Source organism: Tinamus guttatus, unplaced genomic scaffold (assembly GCF_059628265.1).
Source record: "Tinamus guttatus ecotype Peru unplaced genomic scaffold, ASM5962826v1 Tinamus_guttatus_pri_ptg000488l, whole genome shotgun sequence".
NCBI classification, from domain to species: Eukaryota; Metazoa; Chordata; class Aves; order Tinamiformes; family Tinamidae; genus Tinamus; species Tinamus guttatus.
Window position 1 is genome coordinate 700,664 of NW_028289022.1, and position 20,070 is coordinate 720,733.

At 39.1% G+C, this 20,070-nt stretch overlaps 2 protein-coding genes across 2 annotated transcripts in view; one reads left to right on the plus strand and one right to left on the minus strand.

Moving 5' to 3' along the window:
- Nucleotides 1–1,241: 1,241 nt before the first annotated feature.
- On the minus strand, nt 1,242–5,945 carry DIMT1 (DIM1 rRNA methyltransferase and ribosome maturation factor). The gene is made up of 11 exons (XM_010226472.2): nt 5,901–5,945; nt 5,522–5,608; nt 5,068–5,129; nt 4,875–4,968; nt 4,745–4,794; nt 4,085–4,208; nt 3,882–3,974; nt 3,548–3,612; nt 3,125–3,188; nt 2,574–2,680; nt 1,242–1,477 (listed from the first exon to the last, which is right to left on the minus strand). Exons 2-11 carry the CDS (start codon nt 5,540–5,542, stop codon nt 1,435–1,437), a joined length of 723 nt encoding a protein of 240 aa, XP_010224774.2. The 5' UTR covers nt 5,543–5,608; nt 5,901–5,945; the 3' UTR covers nt 1,242–1,434.
- Nucleotides 5,946–12,401: 6,456 nt separating this feature from the next.
- IPO11 (importin 11) overlaps nt 12,402–20,070 on the plus strand; it is a 71,054-nt gene continuing 63,385 nt past the window's right edge. Inside the window, exons 1-3 of the mRNA XM_088533163.1 lie at nt 12,402–12,556; nt 14,911–15,011; nt 19,172–19,244. Coding sequence (XP_088389289.1) covers nt 12,419–12,556; nt 14,911–15,011; nt 19,172–19,244 — 312 coding nt within the window. The 5' untranslated portion in view covers nt 12,402–12,418. The remainder of the gene's footprint in view (nt 12,557–14,910; nt 15,012–19,171; nt 19,245–20,070) is intronic.

The window sequence follows — 20,070 nt, forward strand, 5'->3', positions numbered from 1 at the left end:
CCTGTGGCCCATTTCTGTGATGCATTGTAATTACTTGAACTGGACTTAGAAGAGCAGACGTTGTTTCCTGTCTGAAAGGATATGAAAAGTGTGACACATGTCTGCAATGTGACCCTTCTGTACAGGTCTTGGCATGCATTGGTGCCTACTTACCATCAGTCAGAAATGCATCTTTTATGCAAGGAAACAGCATGAAAATAATCATGAACTTATAGATTAAATGAGCAGTTTTCCAAGCCGTTGTTGCAGAGTGTCTGCTGAATAATCACTGAAGAATGAATACTTCCTTGCATCACTAGTTCATTTGAATAAAATGAAATTAATTTTGGAGAAGTTTTTTTTTGCTAGTTGAATGGCTCTTCTCCATTTACTATTGTATTTATGGAAAGACATTTGCCATATATAAAAAACAAATGACTCAGTTAGTATAGGGTCATGCCTTCGTCTTGGCATCATGTTACAAGAGTTGGTCTTTTTCTAAATCATAATAAAATAAAGTGGTATTTTTAATGGGTGTTATATAGAGTTAATGCAGTCTTCCCGAGTAATCCTTGCCATGCTCCTGGTAACAAATATATGATCCAAATTATTAACATACTTCAGTGAGTATTTTTATTAAATGCAAGAATGCACTGCTTGGAGGCTCACCAAAACAAACAAACAAACAAAAAACCATCCACAACTCTGATCCAGGCTAAAACTCTCTTGAACAGCAGAGTAGATTTCTCAACTGTCAATGCAAGTGGCCATTTTTTTTTCCTTGACACGAAAACTTCCACCCATGTCTCAGTGTGCTGGCACTTTACAGCTGCTTCCTAGAGCGGTCTGATGGCAGCGAGGAAGGGCTGAAGGAAGTGGAGAGGGGCAGTTCTACGTAACCTCAGTCATTTATGTAACCAAAAATAAGCCCAGAAGATGCCCTTGTTTCTGAAAAACAAATACTGAGATTTCTAAACAGATCTGGATTCCCGGCAGGACAAAGGGAACAGACGAGCATTTCAGAACAAAAGAAAATGTTTAAATATATTTAAAAACAAATTAAATGTCCAAAAATCTGTTTTTGTTGCCCAAATCTGAATTCAGAGTTATACTGCAAGGATATATACAAAGACGAAGACCATGAACAGACAGCACAGATCTCAGTTATGGCAGCATTAATCCATATGTCAGTGGGATATATTTAAAAATCTGGAATTACAGGGATGTCCAACACCTCACTTTGGTCTTGAAAATATTTAATGCATTTAAAAGATGGAGTGGCAGCTTCTTCCTGTTACCTGTGATAAAATTGTATGTAATGTTCTTAAAAAGACCTAGAATATGCACGCTATAGTTGTTGCTTTTGTGAAGATATGTTGTGCCAGTGCAGTCATTCTAGCTTCAGGAAGACTTTGATGACAAAATACTGAGTATCGCTCATTCTTCTGAGACGACTTATGAGAAATGGATGCCTTCTGCATTGAAGCCATGAAGAAGTCTGGAGATGAAAAAAAAAAAAAAAAAAAGTTATCACTGTCTGTAAATACCTCAAGGGAGGGAGCAAGGAGGACGGGCCAGCTTCTTTTCAGTGGTGGCTGCCAACAGAACTAGAGGAAACGGCCAGAAACTGAAGCATCAAAAGTTCCACAGGAACTTAAGGAAAAAATTCTTGACAGTGAGGGTGACAGAGCACTGGAACAGGCTGCCCAGAGAGGTTGTGGAGTCTCCTTCTCTGGAGATCTTCCAAACCTGCCTGGACGCCACCCTGGGCCATGTGTCCCTGCTGGAGCAGGGAGGCTGGACTGAGCTCTAGAGGTCCCTTCCAACCTTAACGATTCTATTATTCTATTCTATGATTCTATGTTGCATGTTTCTACTAATTTATTCTTCAGACAATTTCCAAGCCATTCTAGTAAAGAACATAGGACAAAGAAAGGAAACAGTCATAAAATCTAGTGTTGCTCTTCGGCTGCTATGAAGAATTGTCAGAAGGCAACTTCAGCCCAGCAAATTTACTGTATTTCCTGAAAGAACAGTAACTGTGCTAATTGTTACACTGAGGAACAGCTGGGAATTTTATCCTGAATTAGAAGATGATTACTATGGCCAGCTAAATGAACTGACCATAAGGAAGCCACAATATAGCAGTTAATTACATAACTAACACTTCCAGATTGTACTGTAGAATAAGGTCTAATCCTCAAGACAGAAAGAGTAGCAAATCACTAGGGAAATTTATAATAACCGACTTTGTTATTAGAAACATTTTTAGATGTAGATGTGTCTAGCACATCAATCTTAAAAGTAGAGATCTTACAATAGTTGCTTCTCACAAGCAGTTAATAATATACTTACATAAAGATAAATACTTTTATATATATATACTTACATATATATGTATAGGATTTCTATACATAGGGTTTATATATACGGTTTAACTGTTGCTTCATGTTCAGGACTAGAAGCAGGAAGTATGTGGTATTCCGAGCTAGTGCTATTCCTACATAACACAGTAGGAATCTGTTCCATGCAAGTACAGATACAGGTAGAACTTGAAGAAGCTTTAAAGAAAGGAATAAAGAGAATAGGTTTACCTAATAAAGTCATCTATATCCATTGAACGGGCACGTTTTTCAGAGTAACCTGTATTTTTTAAGACTGTCTGGATTTTCTCTGCAATTTTGAAATTTTCTGGTATTTCCTGTCAATAGCAAATAAGATACAAGTTAGCTTTTCATTCATAGTATAAGAAGGTTAAAATTAGTTTAATTTTTCCATTCTTTTCCTGCTTTTCAAAGAGTTTTTGTTTCAAGTTTCAAGATAATTTCATTAAGTTTCTCTCTCCTCTGCCCCGTTATCCTCTCCATTGCCCTTCCCAGAATGGATACATGTGTCTGGACTTTACACCTCAACTAATTCACTGTGAAATAACCACCAACACTGTGGCCAAACAATATATCAACAATATATGTTTTTTATTTCCTCATTACATTTTAGGAAAACTCGATTTTTCTTTGAAGAACAGTTAGTTTCCTCTCTGCCTGACAATCTTTTAGCGAGGATTTAGCATTTCTTTTTAAATAAATATTTGTGCTTAGGTCACACTGCACAGGAATACAATTTAGTGCATTAAAAAGGCACTTACTGTATTATGTAAGGAACAATGAATTCGGTAATTATGATCCAACAACTGCTCTACTGCACTTGATCTGAAAGAAATGCAATTCAGTTAAATACCGTATTGATTTTTAACTGGTTCTTTTGACTTGAGTGGTTGTCAGTCTTCACTATAAAAAGAAATTGCACTGACTACACAGAGCTGTTTATTTGAAACGGCTGCCTCAAAGAGATTTTTTTCTAAAGGTCTCACTTGAGGAGAGTTTCTAACATCAGTATAAATTCTCCATTATTTTTTATCTCAGACTGTTCCAGGATCTGCATTACAAGCTTCTATGATCAGAACTGCTTTCATACCAGTGCAACATTAGCAGGCATTTGCAAGAAAGTAGTAGTTAGCTGGACAGACTTGGAAACTTTGAAAAGCTGCTCTCTAATAGAATTTACTTACTTGAATGCTGCGGACAGTGTCTTGTTTTTCCTAACAAAGGCTATCCTTACCAGACCATCCCATTCCTGAAATTCAGAAGCATATGCTATTTACTAAAAGGAATAAAGAGCTGCAACAAAAAGCTCAGAATAAACACTACTGGCAATTTCGTAACAATAATACAAATAAAATGATATTTTTCAGAAAATACCCTTTTAACCAATAAGAAGGCAGTGCTGCCTTGTGCAAAGAGAAGTAGAGGAAAAAATACATTATCCACAGAAGTAAGAAATGAAATGAAAAACAAAGTAACTACTGCTCCTTTTACTGGATATGGTGAATATATGATGCTCACCTGAAAGTTGATAGGTGGTGGTGGGTTCTTTGGCTCTATCCTGACAACACTGGATTCAACTTTAGGAGGGGGCCTGAAGTTGTTCTTTCCAACCTGTTATCAGGAGAAGTTACGCAGTTGTATAAGTTAGCAGCAAATTCTCACATTCTTAAAATCAACTTCTTTTCCTTTTGATAACTGGTAGCTAACATAGAACAACGAACCTTCATCAGATGATCCACACGAGCTAATAACTGAGTATTAATAGAGAGTCTGCAGTAGAGTTTAGTCCCCGGTTTTGCAACCAAACGAAGTGCAAATTCTCTTTGAAACATAAGTATCGCACACCTAAGAATGACAGAAAAGAGCAATTCAAAATCTTCTCAGCTTTTAAGGCTAAAGAGTTCCCTAAAGACACAGATAAAGACACAGATTTCCCCTCAACAAATGAAAGTCTAGCATACAGGCATACTGTCTTAATCACCTCAGTATCATTAGTTAAATTAGGAGTTCAGTGAGAGAAAGCAAGAACTGATGACATAGTGAACAACACACACTAGCACCTAGTCAATTATATTTTTAATAAATTAGACAATATGAACTCTTACAGCTTCAACTTTACCCCCTTACAGAAGCAGGAAGGTAGAAATGCATCTGAAATGCTAGAGGCCCTGTTTATTCATGGAATAACAGTTACAATAATAGTATGAACAGATGCAAACACTATTTTCATCAGCTGGACAACTCACTAATGCCAAGACTAAATTCTTTTAACACTTCAAAAAACTAATTTCCAAGTGTTGGCAACTCGCATACGAGATTTGGGATTATTTGCAAAGTTAATATTTTGTGTTAGAAAGGCCAGGGATCTATTTTCCACATACCTGAAGAAAGGTCTGTGAAGCAACAACTTGAAAACAAAAGGCGAAGAAATCTGAGGAAAAGAATAATATCATTAGTACGCTTTCTGAGCAGTTATAGAAAAGTGCCATGCTCAGATTGTTTTTTCTGTACCTGATAAGGCAAGTTAGCTACACATGCATCAAAGAATGGTAAATCTGTTTTCAAAACATCTCCAACCTTGATTTCCAGTTTGTTTGCCAGACACCTGTGGGAAAAACACACGGTGGTTTCATGCCGACGGTCCTCGCCAAGGCAGCTCTGCTGCTTTGCACGCTGGCTCTCCCGTTCCCCTGCTGGTACTTACGTGCCCTGCACTCTCTTCTGAAGTTCACCCACAAGTCTAGGGTCAATTTCACAGGCTATAACCTGAAAGCAAAGTATAAATTTGCAATTTTCTACACAAATAGCTTCTAACAGGATAAGGACTTCAGTTGCAAAAAACTGTGGATAAGTATTGCTAAAAAAATAAATAATTCTTATATATCTCCTCTGAGGCTATGCACTTTCCCCAGCACAAAGGATATAAGGCTTATCATGTAGATAGGCAATAGCAATACAATTTGGCAAAGTGATATGTTATTACATGATGGTCAGAAATTCCTTGGAGGTTTTACGGGAAAAAAAAAAAAAAAGATGTATTCCGCTTCTTTAATTCAGGTCACAGAGCAGCCTCTTGTTTGCTGATACTTTAGGCCACACTGTTGTTTTCGACATGTCAAGGGGAAGGTGAGTGGGGGGAGTGGGGATACCACACTTACTTTTTTTACTTTCTCTAGCATTTTCACTGTCAGGTTACCAGTTCCAGGGCCTACTTCCAGAATGACATCCGTACGTCGTAAGGCAGCCTAGGAACAAGCGGCATTTCACTATTTTTTCCAGAGCTGATTCTGAGCAATCGCTTAATTTTAAAATGAAACATATATGCAGTTCAATAAAAGGCTTCATTCAGCTAACAGCAGTGTGAAAGCGTCACTTAGAGGAGGAAACGACGGAAATACCACAAACGCGAATGCCCTGGGCTGAGCACCGAGCCCTTCCACAGCAAACGCGCCCTCCCACAGTTACTTTCACACGAGGGGAAGTGTTTTAACGGCGAGGTCCGGAGCCCCGCTGCGGCGCTGGGCAGCCGCCACCCACCTTCTCGATGATGCTGTTGACGACGAGGGGGTTTTTCAGGATGTGCTGCCCGGCTCCGGTGTTGAAGAGAAGCCCTAGAGGGGCACAAGCAGCTCCGTGTCACACGGCGGAGACCGCGGCCGGGCCGGCACGCGCAGAGCGGGCGCTCGTGGCCCCGCAGCCGCCGCGCGCGCCGTCGCTCCCGGCCTCGCGGTGCCGCCGCAGCCCGGCCCCGGAGCCGCCGCGGGGAGCCGAGGCTGCGGCGGGGCCGCCCGCACTCACCGCTGCCGCTGCTGGCTGCCGCGCGGCGCTCCTGCCGCGGGCGCCTCTCCGCGCGCGCCTTGGCCATGGCGGGCGCCACGCGAGCCGCGCGCGGGACTACCGCTCCCGGCGTGCACCGCGGCGGCGCCGCCATCTCGCGTCACGGGGGGCGTGGCCGGGGCCGGCGGCGCCGGGCGCCCACGGGATCCCCGTGGGACCGGGAACCGGCACGGACAGCGAGCGGGGCGCCCGCTGGGAAAGCAGCTGCTCTCCTACGAACGATTCCCCTCTCGTCTTACAACAAACACATGGAATGTATTGATGTGCTAAATGATTTAACCTAGTGCTCAAGGGCAGGCGGACCTTGACCGGCCCTTGCTCCGCCGCCGGTTAAGCTGGCTGGGTTAACCCGATGGTTTCGGGCACCGCCGCTCTCCGGCCCCACTCCCCCTTCCCGCGCGTTTCGGAACGAACGCAACACGGAGCCACCGGGAGCCCCGCCCCTCCCCGGCGCGCATGCGGGGAGCGCCGGCCGCGCGTCGCGGCGGTGATGACGTCAGGGCGGCGCCTGCGGGGGCGGGGTGCGGTGCCGCTCGTGGCGTGCGCTTCGGCAGGGGCGGGGGTTGTGCTCCACCCGGCCCGGTCCGGTCCGGCTCGGCTCGGCTCGGCTCGGCTCCGTCCGGGCGGCCCGACCCGGCCTGATTCGGCTCGCTGCACAGCGCTCCGCTCCGGGGTGCGTGTCCCCCCTGCGGCCGGGAGCGGCTGGGGAGGGCGCGGAGGAGGGGGCTGCCGAGGCGGCGCGCGGTGCGGCTCTTGCCCGGTGCCCCGGCGCTCCTCGCCCTGACGCGATGCCCGGCCCGCGGGAGGCGTCGCAGGCAGCGAGGCGGGAGCGGCCCCGTTCGCCCGGAGAGCGCGGGTTTGCGGCGCTGGCGAGGAGCAATCCCTGCTCCTGCCTTAAACGCGGCTCTTCTCTACCTGCAGGGTTTTGGAGAACCGCCGTCGAGGCCTCACGGGAAGGCGGCCACCTCCAGAGCCCAGGGAGGGTCAGCGCGGCAGCAGTGAGTTATTTCTTCATTTCGAGTCATCTCAGTGATGGGCACGTGCGTGTTGCGTAAGGACGTGGCCCTGCACACAGCGCTGGCATCGCTTCCAGCGTGTGCCCCTTCGTGCATCACTGCTTGATAGCTCAGGGGGTGTCTGCAGGGCTTTGGCCCGCCTTTCAGATTGATATCTCTAATGTGTAAGAGGATTTCAGCCTTTATAAGTAGCATGTTCCTTACAAGTTCTGATTTCTGGATATTTGATGGCTGGTCTTTTTCATCTCAGTCTACTTGCTCTTCCGTCTTATTCTTTCCTTCTGTCATTATATGGAAACGTATTTTTTACCATATGCACAAAGCAAGAAAGGTTCCTGCTACTCAAACCCTACATGTAGTACTCTTTAAAGTGTATCATAAAGAGTGTGCCTTTAACAGTATGAGCTGAGGTATGACGAAGTCAAAGCTATAAGATTAATTTTGTGAAACTTGCCATTCTGTGATATTACTTGCAAACATTTAAAATACATTTTTCATTGTCTTTGTGGAAGCGTTTGGCTTTCTCTTTCTGTTATGAATGCTGAATCCTGTGATGGAACTTCTTCTGAGCTCTAAGCTCAGAAGCTAAGCAAATGTCTAAGCAAATCCTTCAGGAGTGATGTTACTGTAATTTTGCAATGACTTTTGCTTCCCTTAGGGTTTTTGTTAGGAGTCCCCCATTAGATCTCAATGTCAGTAGCAATATGGACACAAACCATGCGGGGTTTGTGCGGGGGACACAAAGGTGTCTTCCTTAGACACCTTCATTTTTCTCTGTATGACTTAGTTTGGGTAAAGAGTAAAGAGCTTTTTACATTAAAGGTAGGAGAAGTCAATCTGTTGTTATGGAAAAGTCTCAGCTGACAGTGGTAGTGGTAGTCCCTTGAATAGTCGGCATACCAGTAGATTTTTTTGTTTGTTTGCTTCAGCTGACCAATAGGAATGCTAAGATATGGCGTAACTGATACTGTGTTGGAGAACAGGCTCATATAAGAAGGCTGATCGAGATGGAATGACTGGCATCTGTTCCTGAAATGGGCAATATCCCGAAAAGTGTTGCTAATGTGTCATGTGAGTGTTGGAAGGAAAACTAATGCGTGTGCTACTTGTTTGCTCAGGAGGGGACCCAGAAGTGGTTCCTGTGACTCTTTAGAATGGAAATGTTGCTTTTCTTGTCTTCTTTAAAATAGATTCAATTAAAACTCCCACCTTAAGTCATCCAGCGTGAAAAAACAGAGAACGGTGGTTGTTTTGAATGCTGGAATCTGGGTGTGACTAGACTCTTCCACTTGTGAGGCTGAGGCACATGCTGTAGTCAAACTCAGGTGGGATCAAACGATTGTCATGTCTCATTCCTGGGAGACACTGACCTGAATGATCAGGAATCCGTTTTCAATTGAGTTAATCCGGGCACAGAAGGCCTAGTCTTTACCATGTGTCTGGAGTACAGCTCAAGAGTACGCGAGTCATTCAGCTACAATACTTCTGTCTGGAATTGTGCTTTGGAATACATTTTAATTTTATTGATTTAATTAATTTTTATATATATGTTTAGTTTTTTTTTCCTCCGAAAGTGAATGGGAAGGTAGCTGAACAAACCAGTCACTTGTTAGCAGAACAGTGTCACAGGAAGATTGAGCAGTAGGAAAGACTTAGGTCTGTGGAGGCCTGTCATGAGAATAGTAGTCTGGTATGTTTTGTTAGTAGATGACGAGCTTCAAGGATGGCAGTGCAGGTGTTCTTTCAGCAGACAAGGAGTAAAAGCAACTGGCTGCTATGTGACCGAGAGCTGGTTGGATAGTTTTAGTATAAGACTTTAGATTACTGTTTTATTCTGGAACAGTACAGTATATAAATTTCATCTTATGTTTAGTAAAGGGATTTTGACTTTGATTTTGATGTTTGATTCAGGACTTTGATGTTTGACTCGGGACTTCTGTCTTTGATTCAATACACTGAAGTTCGTTCCTTCACAAGCTGCAACATAGGTCAGTTCTTTTTTTCTTAAGTTTCAACACATTGGCTTTGAGTATTACTTACTGCCTCTGATACGTGCTTGTATAAGAGACAGTTAATACCATAACTTTCACTACATCCTAGCTTTAATATCCCCCATGTTATCCTGCCATCTATGAAGAGTCTGGGAAACTCAGAGCTGCAGCAGCTTTCAAGTGCCCCTAGACACATGCAGTTTGGCCTCCTTTCGGAGCAGGACTGTTGTTGTCACCATGAGGTGAGGTCAGGCATAGCTTGTCCAGCTGAGTCTCGCAGATCTCCAGGCGTTTATGGAAGATTAGATCTATTGAAGTTCATTAAATTTAAATGCCATGCTTATTAGGAAGTCCTTGAACAACAGCTTTGTGGAGAATGGGAGAGTGTTCTTTGGAAATCTCACTAAAAAGACTACACTGTTCTGGTGATCTTCCCTGTGTATCTACTGAGGTCCCTGCCAAGAGACAGGGCACTGCAGTCAGTCCCATTGAACATTTTTTTTTTGACCTGTTAAGGCTGTTCTTAGAGCAGTGTCTGCATAGAATAGGAGCTTTTTCAAAAATGAAAAGCATGGGGGGGAGGAGGGAAAGAAAAGCTTTGTATGTTTTTCTCTGACTTCTGTTGACTTGGGTCTGCCAGGTGATTATTTTGAAATAAGATAATGAAAAACTTTCTCATGGTTTTCATGCTTGTATTGTGCTGACTTTTAAGCCATCTGATGAGAACCGTGCTTGGTTAGTGTATCGACAACCTAAATATTTAGTAGCAACACCATTCCCCACACAAAAAAACCCTGCTTTTCCCTTTCCACCCCTACCAAAAAAGAAAAAAAACAAAACAAAAAGGGTCTTTTTTTTTTTTTTTTCCCTGCATCAGCTTGGAATGTATCCGAGAAATAATCTCATCTGACGAGCAGAGTCTTTTTTGGTGTAAAATCAGTCATTAATGAATGTTCCATAATTCATGTTTTTTTCTCAAATGAGCGTGTCCTTGAAATGGATCTTCAGCAAATATCTGGTATGTGCTGCTGATTCACTGTTGATATCTATGCAGTTTTTTTACATGGCAACTCATTATTTGAAGAACACTGTTTAGCTGAAGGCCTAAAATTACCTACTTATCTGAGGCTGAAGTTACTATTTTGTGTGTGTGTGTGTGTGTCCCTTCCTTTTTCCCTTTCTTTTTTTTTTGGACACATACACATGGTTTAGAGGTTTGCCTTGACTTTTGGAAGATCTCTTCTTGAGGTTTCATCTAGTAATTAGGACTGATGGTCTGTGTTCTTTTTATAAAAAAAAAAAAAAGTGCTTCAGAATGATACTTGGTAAGATCTTGTTTCATGCAAAGGAAAACTTTGCAAAGGAAACTTTGACTTTTGAAGAGAAATAAAAGAAATCAATACTAAGTTCTTAATGGAATCACTACAAGTTCACTTATTTTCCTGGCTTCTTGCTAGATAATTTGCCCCATATGGTAAACCAGTCTCAATTTGGCTTTATAGTCTGAAATGATCTCTTGTTTCTTGGAAAATAGTTTCTTAAGAAGAAAACTCAGATTGCATGTTCAAATTTCTATAAAAGCTTCATCATTTTAAGAAATTTAGAGAATCTGCAAATTGTTAAAGTTAGGAATGACTGATACAAGTAGAAAAGACAGAAGAAACTGAAGGTAGATATACTCTTACTCTCCAACAAAATTTAGAGGTGAATATATATCAGGAAGTCAAGGATAGGGTTGAATTACTTGGCATTTAAATTATTGCCATTATTACTACTATTTAGTAGCTAGTAGGTTTGAATATACAGTCTTGTCCTTTTTCTTTTAATTTTAGAAGCTTCAATATTTAATCAATTTTGTTGCAGACGATTAGGGACTTTAAGTATCATGAGTTTTGTGTGTTTTAAAATTGTGTGGGGCTGCTGATCATAGTTTTCATCTTGCAGCTTGTTTTGATGTTAGGATGGTGTGTGTGGTCGGGCTTGGTTGTTTGTTTTATTCTGGTGATGATTGTGTTTTTTTTTTTCTTTCCCTCTTAAAAACAAAGAAACCGAAATGTTGTATTTTTATGGGAATCAGGTTTAAATTGTTTGATTTCCTTATCACCCTGAAAATTTTCCAACTTGAATTTTTTTTTAAGTGCAAGTTGGAAAGACAAACTAACTTCTTTACTAGTAAACAGAAACGAATCTCTGGGCCTGTTTGTAGAATAGAACTAAGCTTACTTAGTTGTTTATTTAGAAAACTTAAAGTGAAGAAATAGTTTGTTTAACATTTAACATAGATCTTACACAAACTTATGCCAAGTTTACAAAGAAAAAGTTTTGTTTATTGTCAAACTTCATGGTTATTAATATATACTTTTCCGTTTGCCATGATGCTGTTTCTGCAGTACTGATAAATGTAATATCTGTTGCGTGTCATCTGGAGAGCAATGTTTAGTTATGTGTTTAGAGTGTAAGAACATGTTTATGTTGGGAAAATAGGCATTTGTCATTCTCAGTTCATCTGAATTAACATTTTTGTATGCTGAAATAGATAAAGCTATAAATATGTTAAGAAAATTCAATTTGTTTTAGGAATAATTCTGAAACATTGCAGGTTGTCCTCTTTAAAATAGATAATTTCTATAGCACAAATTTACATATTTATCTGAAATGACCAGTTTCTCTTTTTGGGAAAAATGCAAAACTATTGATACTCTGCTCCTCTCCCTTTTCAGATAATCCCATGATTTGCCATGTTTTCAGCTGAAGTTGTAGTTCCTTGCAGTTTTGCTCCGTCTGCTGTGTCTCACAGGAGAACTAACCAATTTAAAAGCAGAATCAAATTATTTTTTGGAATTCCTCCAATTTAGTAAAGGCTCCTGTAATGATAGGCTTCTTGCTTGCTTTTTCTGCTGAGAAACCTCTGAGAGCAAAATAGTTTAATGACTCTCACAGCTCTACCCTAACAGTGTCTATGAGTGGGTGTGCTATCCTATCTTGCACTGTGTAATCTAATGAAAAATTAGCATGGAATATTTAAATAATGTGAATGAAAATATGTCTATGTTTTTTCTGGGGGAAAGGAACAGATTTTGTAAGTTCATCAAGTGCACTTGGTTTTATGTTCTTTGCAGGAATAGGGTCAATGTATCATTTCACAGGATTTAACTTTTTAATATTTGCTCTAATTATTGTTTCCTCCCTTTTAAAATGTTTTCAGACTTTCATGGATCTCAATAGTGCCAGCACTATTGTTCTGCGAGTCTTGACCCAAGCTACTAGTCAAGATACAGCCGTGCTGAAACCAGCTGAAGAACAACTAAAGCAGTGGGAGACACAGCCAGGTTTTTATTCAGTCTTGTTGGTAAGACACAGCAGGAAAGTGCTCTTACTTACTATTTGAATAATTCTGAGTGTGACTTGCTAGAATTCCCCTGAAACCTGAGTTCTAGCTGAGGTAAGCTGCAAGTACTTGTGGTCCAGCCACTGATATTCTTATGCCATGCTGTGAGGCATCACCATCCATGTGTTTCAATGCGGATTCTTTTCTAGTCACTCAGGAAATGCAGGAAATCCTACTTCCAGCAGCATGAATTGATGGGCCTCTAGTGCTAAGCCTGTTGATGGCCTGTTGTGAATTGTAGGTGACAGGAAGCCAAGATGACCCTTTGCATTATCTACCTTGGTAGATTTTAACCTCACTGTATGTCTGAACCAGTTGTTCTTTATTGTGCAGGCAATGCATAACTGTTGTACAAGAAAAACTCCATGCTTTTTGATGATCAAGTTTGATCCTTGGTTGGAATTGCTTTCCTTTTTGTCACCAGAGAGATTCCCAGGGAGATGACTAGGTTGGTAGTAAGGTTTCTGAAAAAGTGAATACTTCCAAAGGAACGTCAGATGATGGAGTGAATGTATTAATATGGTGCTAGGTGATGGAAACAAACTCGAAAAAGCTGTTTAATGACACATTCTGCTTTCCAGATCTGCCTCGTGTTGGAAAGGTTCAAGCGAGTTAGGGGATTTAGGGAAAAGTTGAAAAAAAAATCTGAACTTCAAAACTCAGTTCTGTCCCCTGCCTGTGCCAAAGAGTTTGTTTGCATCTGTTCATACTTTCTGCTGTGTGTATTTATGCGTATATGTTTACATATGCACACACATATGTATATGTATCTTTTCAGATGTAGAAACTATTTTTAAAGAGTAAGCTATTCCTGTAGAATTGGAGTAAGTTTCTGTACGTGTTGCCCTTCTCTGATCTTTGAGTGTATCTTCATTTTTTTTTAGGTAGAGCTTCATATAATGTTAGAGATGGGACAGTTTTTAGCATGAGTAGATTTTGGATTTTGCTTGGATTTTTCTTCAGTCCCGTGTCCAGGCATTCTGTTTGTCATCTGAGTTCAGCTGGAGATGTTTTGAGCAATAGCCATAATCAAAAGAAGTAGTTTTCCTGAGTTTTTGGTTAGGTATTTGCTAGTCTATGAAGCTTGTCTTTTCTCTGTGGGATGCAAGACTTCATGTTTTATTATCTTCAGATTCCTTTGTTATTCTGCAATTCTGCCATTTTGAAGTGAAGGCTGCTTTGTACAGCTAATTCTACATGTCTTTAGTAACATACAGAAATCAAAGTCAGAGGAGCTAGGAATAATAATGAATAGTGCTGCTTAATGCAAATAGAATAGTGATGCTGAAGTTTTTACTAGCCAACTATCCCTCATGTAAAAAGAAGCATCTGTGCACAGCAATTATACTTAAACATCTAGCATAGTATGTATTAATTACATCTTGTAAATATTGCAAGTGTTTTTATTTACATCTTGTACAAGTTCAAGATGATTGAAAGATATTAATGTTAGGCTGGAATCATAGGATGCTTAAGGTTGGAAGGGACCTCTAGAGATCATCTAGTCCAACCCCCCTGCACACACAGGGTCACCTAGAGCACGTGGCACAGGGCTGCGTCCAAGCGGGTTTTGAAGATCTCCAGAGAAGGAGACTCCACAACCTCTCTGGGCAGCCTGTTCCAGTGCTCTGTCACCCTCACTGTTAATAATTTTTTTCATAAGTTCCTGTGGAATTTTTGATGCTTTAGTTTCTGGCTGTTTCCTCTGGTTCTATCAGTGGCCACTGCTGTAAAGAGGCCAGGACCGTCCTCCTCACTGCCTCCCTTGGGGTACTTATATACGCTGATCGGATGAATTAAAAAAAAATGCCCTGAACTTCTGTAACATCTTAGCACTAAATAGGATAGAAGAACAGAATATGTCTTTATAACAGCTGCACAGGCAAGTTTGAGAAGTGCTGTGAAAGGTAGGAAGGTTCTTAGCATGTGGCAAAATAATGAACAACTCTCCAAAGCAAAAAAAAATACTCAGGTATTTGTGCAATGCTGTATTCTTGTGCGCTACAGGGTAATTTCTTTCTCTACTGACATTCCAGCTATATCATTAAAAAGTGCAACAACTGGCTGGTGCTAGTACCCGTTTATTGCCTTTTAAGCCAAAAAAGATCAGAAACATTAATCCTGTATTTTGGGTTTATTTTTCATAAGTTGAGTAGTTGAGCTAGTGGTAAGCATTTTTCTTTTTTCTAATTTTTAACGTGTCATTTGATTTGTCAAAATGCAGGTACTTGCATGCAGTAGCGTATGTATTAATATATTTATACAACTCTGTGGTACATGGAATAATTTTTAACATCTTACCTTCTTTTTAATAGAATATCTTTACAAACCATACCCTGGATGTGAATGTGAGATGGTTGGCAGTGCTGTACTTCAAGAATGGAATTGATCGGTATTGGAGACGGGTGGCACCACAGTAAGTTGGAAATTTCTTTCGTTTACCCAGTGGGAAAACAATGAATTGCTTGTTTGATAGAAGAGAACTTCCTTTGGAATTTATAGTGACATTAACGAAGCTTTTACGTCTCCTAGCATGTTATAAAGCTTTTAGGTCATTAATGAACCAGTCAGTTTTCGTGTTGTATTTTGCAGCTTTCTTCATCTTTCATTTTTAAGAAGAATATTATGAGTCTAAGTCATAGATTTTAAGATTTTGCCTTGCATTGCAAGGTTTTTGAAGATCTGCCAAATTCATACAACAAAAAGAAGGACAAGTGATGAAATTCTGCATCTGTGGGGCATTCCAAATTGACACTGCAGTACCCCATGATTATGTGAAGCACTGAAATGTTGCAGAGTCCAGATTAGTATCCAACTGCAATACATTTACCATCATTTGGTGTTTGAAAGAGAAAAATGTCTTGTGTGTGGAAGAAGGCGTGTTTATCTTTGGCCTTTCTTGTTAAAAGGAAGAGATGATGTTTAATTATTAAGTACCAGTAATTTAGACAGCATTAGTGAACCAATGAAAACACACTGTTTCAGTGCCTTATTTTTTTTAAATAAGCATCAATAACTCAGTAGAAAAATCCTTGGTTCATTTCTTGTAGAAGTAATGACTAAAATTTAGCTGTTTGATCTGATGTGAAATTGAATATGTGTGTCATGTTTTGTTAATTTTTGAAAATTTAATGTGATTAGAAATGTAAACAAAAAAATCACTGGCTACTACTAAAGATTATGTGGAATAAATGCATACTACATTTCCAGTACAAACCCACTTTGCCCCCTATTTCTAACTTCCTTTTACTTGTTTCTCATACATGACATCTTAAAAGTATCTTGTGCTCAAACAAATCACACCTGGTTAGAGGACTATGTTGAACACTTTGAGAAATGCTCCTTTTAATCTTTATTTTCTCCAGTTGTTCGGTGAAAGTGGATGCCATGATTTTGAAAGTTTCATGGTACAAGTTTTAATTTTTTGTCCTTGCAAAACTCTCAAAGCAACTTAGGTTGGCATATGTCTTTGATGCCCAAAGCTTGTTCTGATGCATATAGCCTGTTTGGTTGAGCATGTGTTGGATTTATTGGTGTGCCTGCTGCCTCTCAAAAGCAGTAACTGATTTTAGATATTTATGTTTTTCTTCTGGTAGGATGTTAGCGCAGACCGATTATCTCTAATCTACTGCTGATTTTCAGAGAACCTGTGTAAAAATCATCTCTGTCATTACTGCCCTTTGTTAAGTTTAGCTGAATTTGGACAGATACATTCAAGAATGAGAGTTGGAAAGGGCTCTCACGGACACATGGCATGTTCACATAGCCTTAATTCCTCAGCATATCAGGGCTAAAGATTGTTTACTGCCTACTACTTTTTAGAACTCTGTCTTGAGTATTTATATGTTTATGGAGAACTTTTAATCTCCATAACGTTTAATCTCCATAATCTCCAGAAACGTTCCCAGCAATTTCAATGTCTCAATTTTCCAAGTGTGTAAAAGTTGCTTTTAGCTGAGTCTAGCAGGTCTAGCTTTACCCTGGTTCTACTGAGCGTTGTGATGTTTTTCCTTCAGCTACTGCTTTTGCAAGATAGGAAAAGAATATTGGTTTGAGATAATGGATTATTTGGAGTTGGCACAGTAGTTATTTTTTCAGGCCTTTTTCAGGCAGAGTTCACCCTATTATTCTTCTTACGATTTTGAAGAACTTAATTGGTTTGTTTTAGAGAAGCAGCTTTTCTTGAATCTGAATGCTGTAAGAGTACTTTTTTTTTTTTTTTGCCTGAACTTGCAATTGATTTTGCTGAGAGTTACCATCAGTTGTTTTTTTGTGGGCTTTTTTCTTTGATCTGATAGTCATGTTAGTAACCTTAGGAATATCAAATCATATTTTTGTTTCCTCAGGCTTGGATTTCTTGTTTATAAAATAGTGGGGTTTTTTTAAAGGTCCATCTTTTTTTTTTTTTTTTTCTTTTTTAATTCTGAATTGCTGTTTTCCACATTCTGCAAACAGAGAAAATCAAATCAGACTCTGAAACTGCAGCTTGTGAAAGAGAAACTCAACAACTTCTCTACAAAGACCTGTCTTGCTTGATTTTTTTTTTTTTTTTGATGAAGCTGAGTGTAAAGTAGAATTAACTCAGCCCTGGACAGACATTCTTCCTAACTTCTGCTCTGTAACTGTTGTATGCAATAATGTGCTCTTCTTAAAATGCCTTAAAGGAGGATAAAGATCCCGGTTTTTTGTGGCTGCATCTGCTATGAACTGCAGTGGGGGAATGTGTAACTTGAATTCAACAGCCAGCAGGTGTCACTGTTGTATTATCTGAGTGCTAGATTCCTCCTCCTCCTCCTCCTCCTGAGAACTTGGGATTCTTGAACACATTAGTCATTCATGAAGATGAAATCTTGCATCTGAATTAATGTTTTAATTGTTATCATCGTTACTGTTTGCAAACCTTAGCTTTGTTTATCATAAGCTTCTGTATCTGGGGAGCTCGTGCTGATGAGTCCATTTTCTTTTTCTTTCTTTTGGTTTTGTTAATAACTCAAAAGCTTAATAAAAACATTTATAGTAAGTAATGCAAAATTGTTGCTCTTAGGATATGCATGCCATATGATCGAAAGGAAAAATGTAATTAGGGCATGGGCTCTTGGAAGCTCACAGTGAATGTAAAAGAAATAGTATAATCAAACAACTTAAAAAATGTTTTGTGCTTTCTGTTATCCCTGAGCATGTAGCACAAGTTACAGATAAAGTAATAGTAGCCTGCAAGTTTCAGAAATTACTCAGTCTGCCTGTCTGTTTAGAAAAGATATACTGCATTTTTTTCTAAGAAAATAAAATTTTATGTACATATGTTTCTATCTGTGCATACTTTTATATTGTCATTTGCTGGTTTCAGATTAGTAAGTAAAATAACTTTCTGAACAAAAGTTTTTACCATTGAAGACATTTTTGTTAATGCTAGCCCAAGTATTTTTAGACATAACTTAATTTCATGTAAAAATACTTTGGATCTTTATTCTTGGTTTCAAAAAAAGATCTCAGCTCTGTTTCCTGCATGCTATAAGTTACCTTTGTAGGTTAGGTTTTGGCAGACAGTTTGAGGTCACTCAGGAATTGCCTCCTGCCTCCTCCCTCCCTGCAGGGTTCGTAAGAGAGATCTGCAGGGCTGAGATTTGGCAAATAGGGGAGGGGGAATTAGAAAAATTGCTACAAATATTTGATTTTAGGGTAAATCCTTTTTTTGTTATTTGTTTGTTGTTTGTTTTTTAATTGTTAATTTGATTTGAACCTTTAACACTTCCTAGATCAGTATAGTACCTGTGATTTTTAGGGAGCTTTAAGGATCATTTTAAACCCTGCTGTATAAAAGCAGTAGGTTAGTGTGTTAGATAACTGAGTACAGCAAGTGATTGTATTGATGTATTTAATTTTCTTAATTTGCAGCTATTAGACTTTGAAGTGTGATGATTGCATCTAAATCACTGCATTGTTAAGTAAAATAGCTTAATGTAAATAACTTTAATCGATTTAAGTATTTCCGTGTTCCAGAGACAGGTTTTTAGGTGCTATCAGTAAATGAAAGTGGATTTTTTTTTCCTGATAGTATAATCTATAAATATTGACAAATAATTTCTAAAAGTAGCCTGTTATATTCAGATCTGAAATAAATTACTTGGACCGCATGCTGTGTAAAGCAGAGCAAGAATAGTATGATACAGTAATCTACACTTTGATAAATTGCTGACTTAAAAGGAAATCTAAAGGTGGCTTAAAGCTGTATTTGAATGAAACTTTACCTTTATGGCTTAAAATTTGTGTTCCCAAGGGCCTCATAAGAAGAAGATACAAAACCCTCATGTTAAAAGGCCTCACGTGTATTTGTCTTTGTTTCACTGTTCTGAATGTCTCTGAGATGGTGAAAAACAAAGGGAGTTCCCTTGATAGTTTATCAAACTGAAATACATTAGTTTCAAGAAAACTACCTAAAAGTAATCTTCATCCAAATACAGTCAAATGGAAATGATCATTCTAACTTTTGTGACAAAGCAGCATGTAATATGACTTAGTAGTTGGGTTTTGTGTAAAGTGAAATGATATTCTGAAAAGTATATCCTATTTTAACAGCGCCCTTTCTGAAGAAGAAAAATCTTCATTGCGTGCCGGACTTATTACTAACTTTAATGAGCCAGTGAATCAGGTTAGTGATAAATGATGAAGTATTGTACTCCTAAAAATGCTGCTGGTGTGTAATAAGTATGCAATTCAGTTTGTCTTTTCACACTTAATAATGGCACACCTGACAGTGCAATTTATTTATTGCCTTTTAGACAGTTCTTTATGTTGAAGTGAAAACTTGTTGTCTTTTTTTTTTTCTTTAGACCACTAATATATTGTAGATGAAACGAAATTCAAGTTGCTTAATCGAAGTTTTCTCGCTACTCCATTATTGTTGTATCAGCTTACCTGCTGATAGAGCAGTATGGTACATCGGACAGTACTGTAATTGACTTATAGTAATACAAATATAGTAGAAAAGCTTCTAAAAGCTAAAAACTATATACAGGACTAGCAGTACTAGGGGTATTATATATTCAGCTTTCTATATGCTTTAATAGAAAAAGTTGGAAAAGGTTGTTAAGTAAGAGTGGTACTGAAATATTTCATATTTGTTGATATGATATCTAGAAAAATTGACTGCAGTTGTCTATATAAAATTTAAGCAATACAGTTTTATATTAAGTACTTAAATAAAATATTGCCATTAAATTTAAAAAGTGTTTTTTTCCTATTATTTTGATTGTTTGTATCAAATTTTAAATTAATTAAAACTCCCAAACTACCAATTCACATTTTATGCAAATTGCAAATTTTAGAAGTAGTTTTTCTAAAGTGGGTATTTCTTAATGATCTTTGACTTTGTGATACCTGTTTTTGGTGTATGTGTGTGTTTTTGTTCTGTTTTTCTTTTCTTTCTTTTTTTTTTTTTCCTTTCTCTCTCTCTCTCTCTCTCTCTCTGTCTCTTT

Bases quoted from the DNA above. Each gene is read 5' to 3' on its own strand.
- DIMT1 (XM_010226472.2), bottom strand. From the start codon at position 5,542: ATGCTAGAGAAAGTAAAAAAA. The intron at 4,969-5,067 runs GTAAGTACCAGC...TTTTTCCCACAG, and splicing joins CAGAAGAGAGTGCAGGGCAC to GTGTCTGGCAAACAAACTGG. The intron at 3,189-3,547 runs GTAAGTAAATTC...CATTTCTTTCAG, and splicing joins ACACTGTCCGCAGCATTCAA to ATCAAGTGCAGTAGAGCAGT.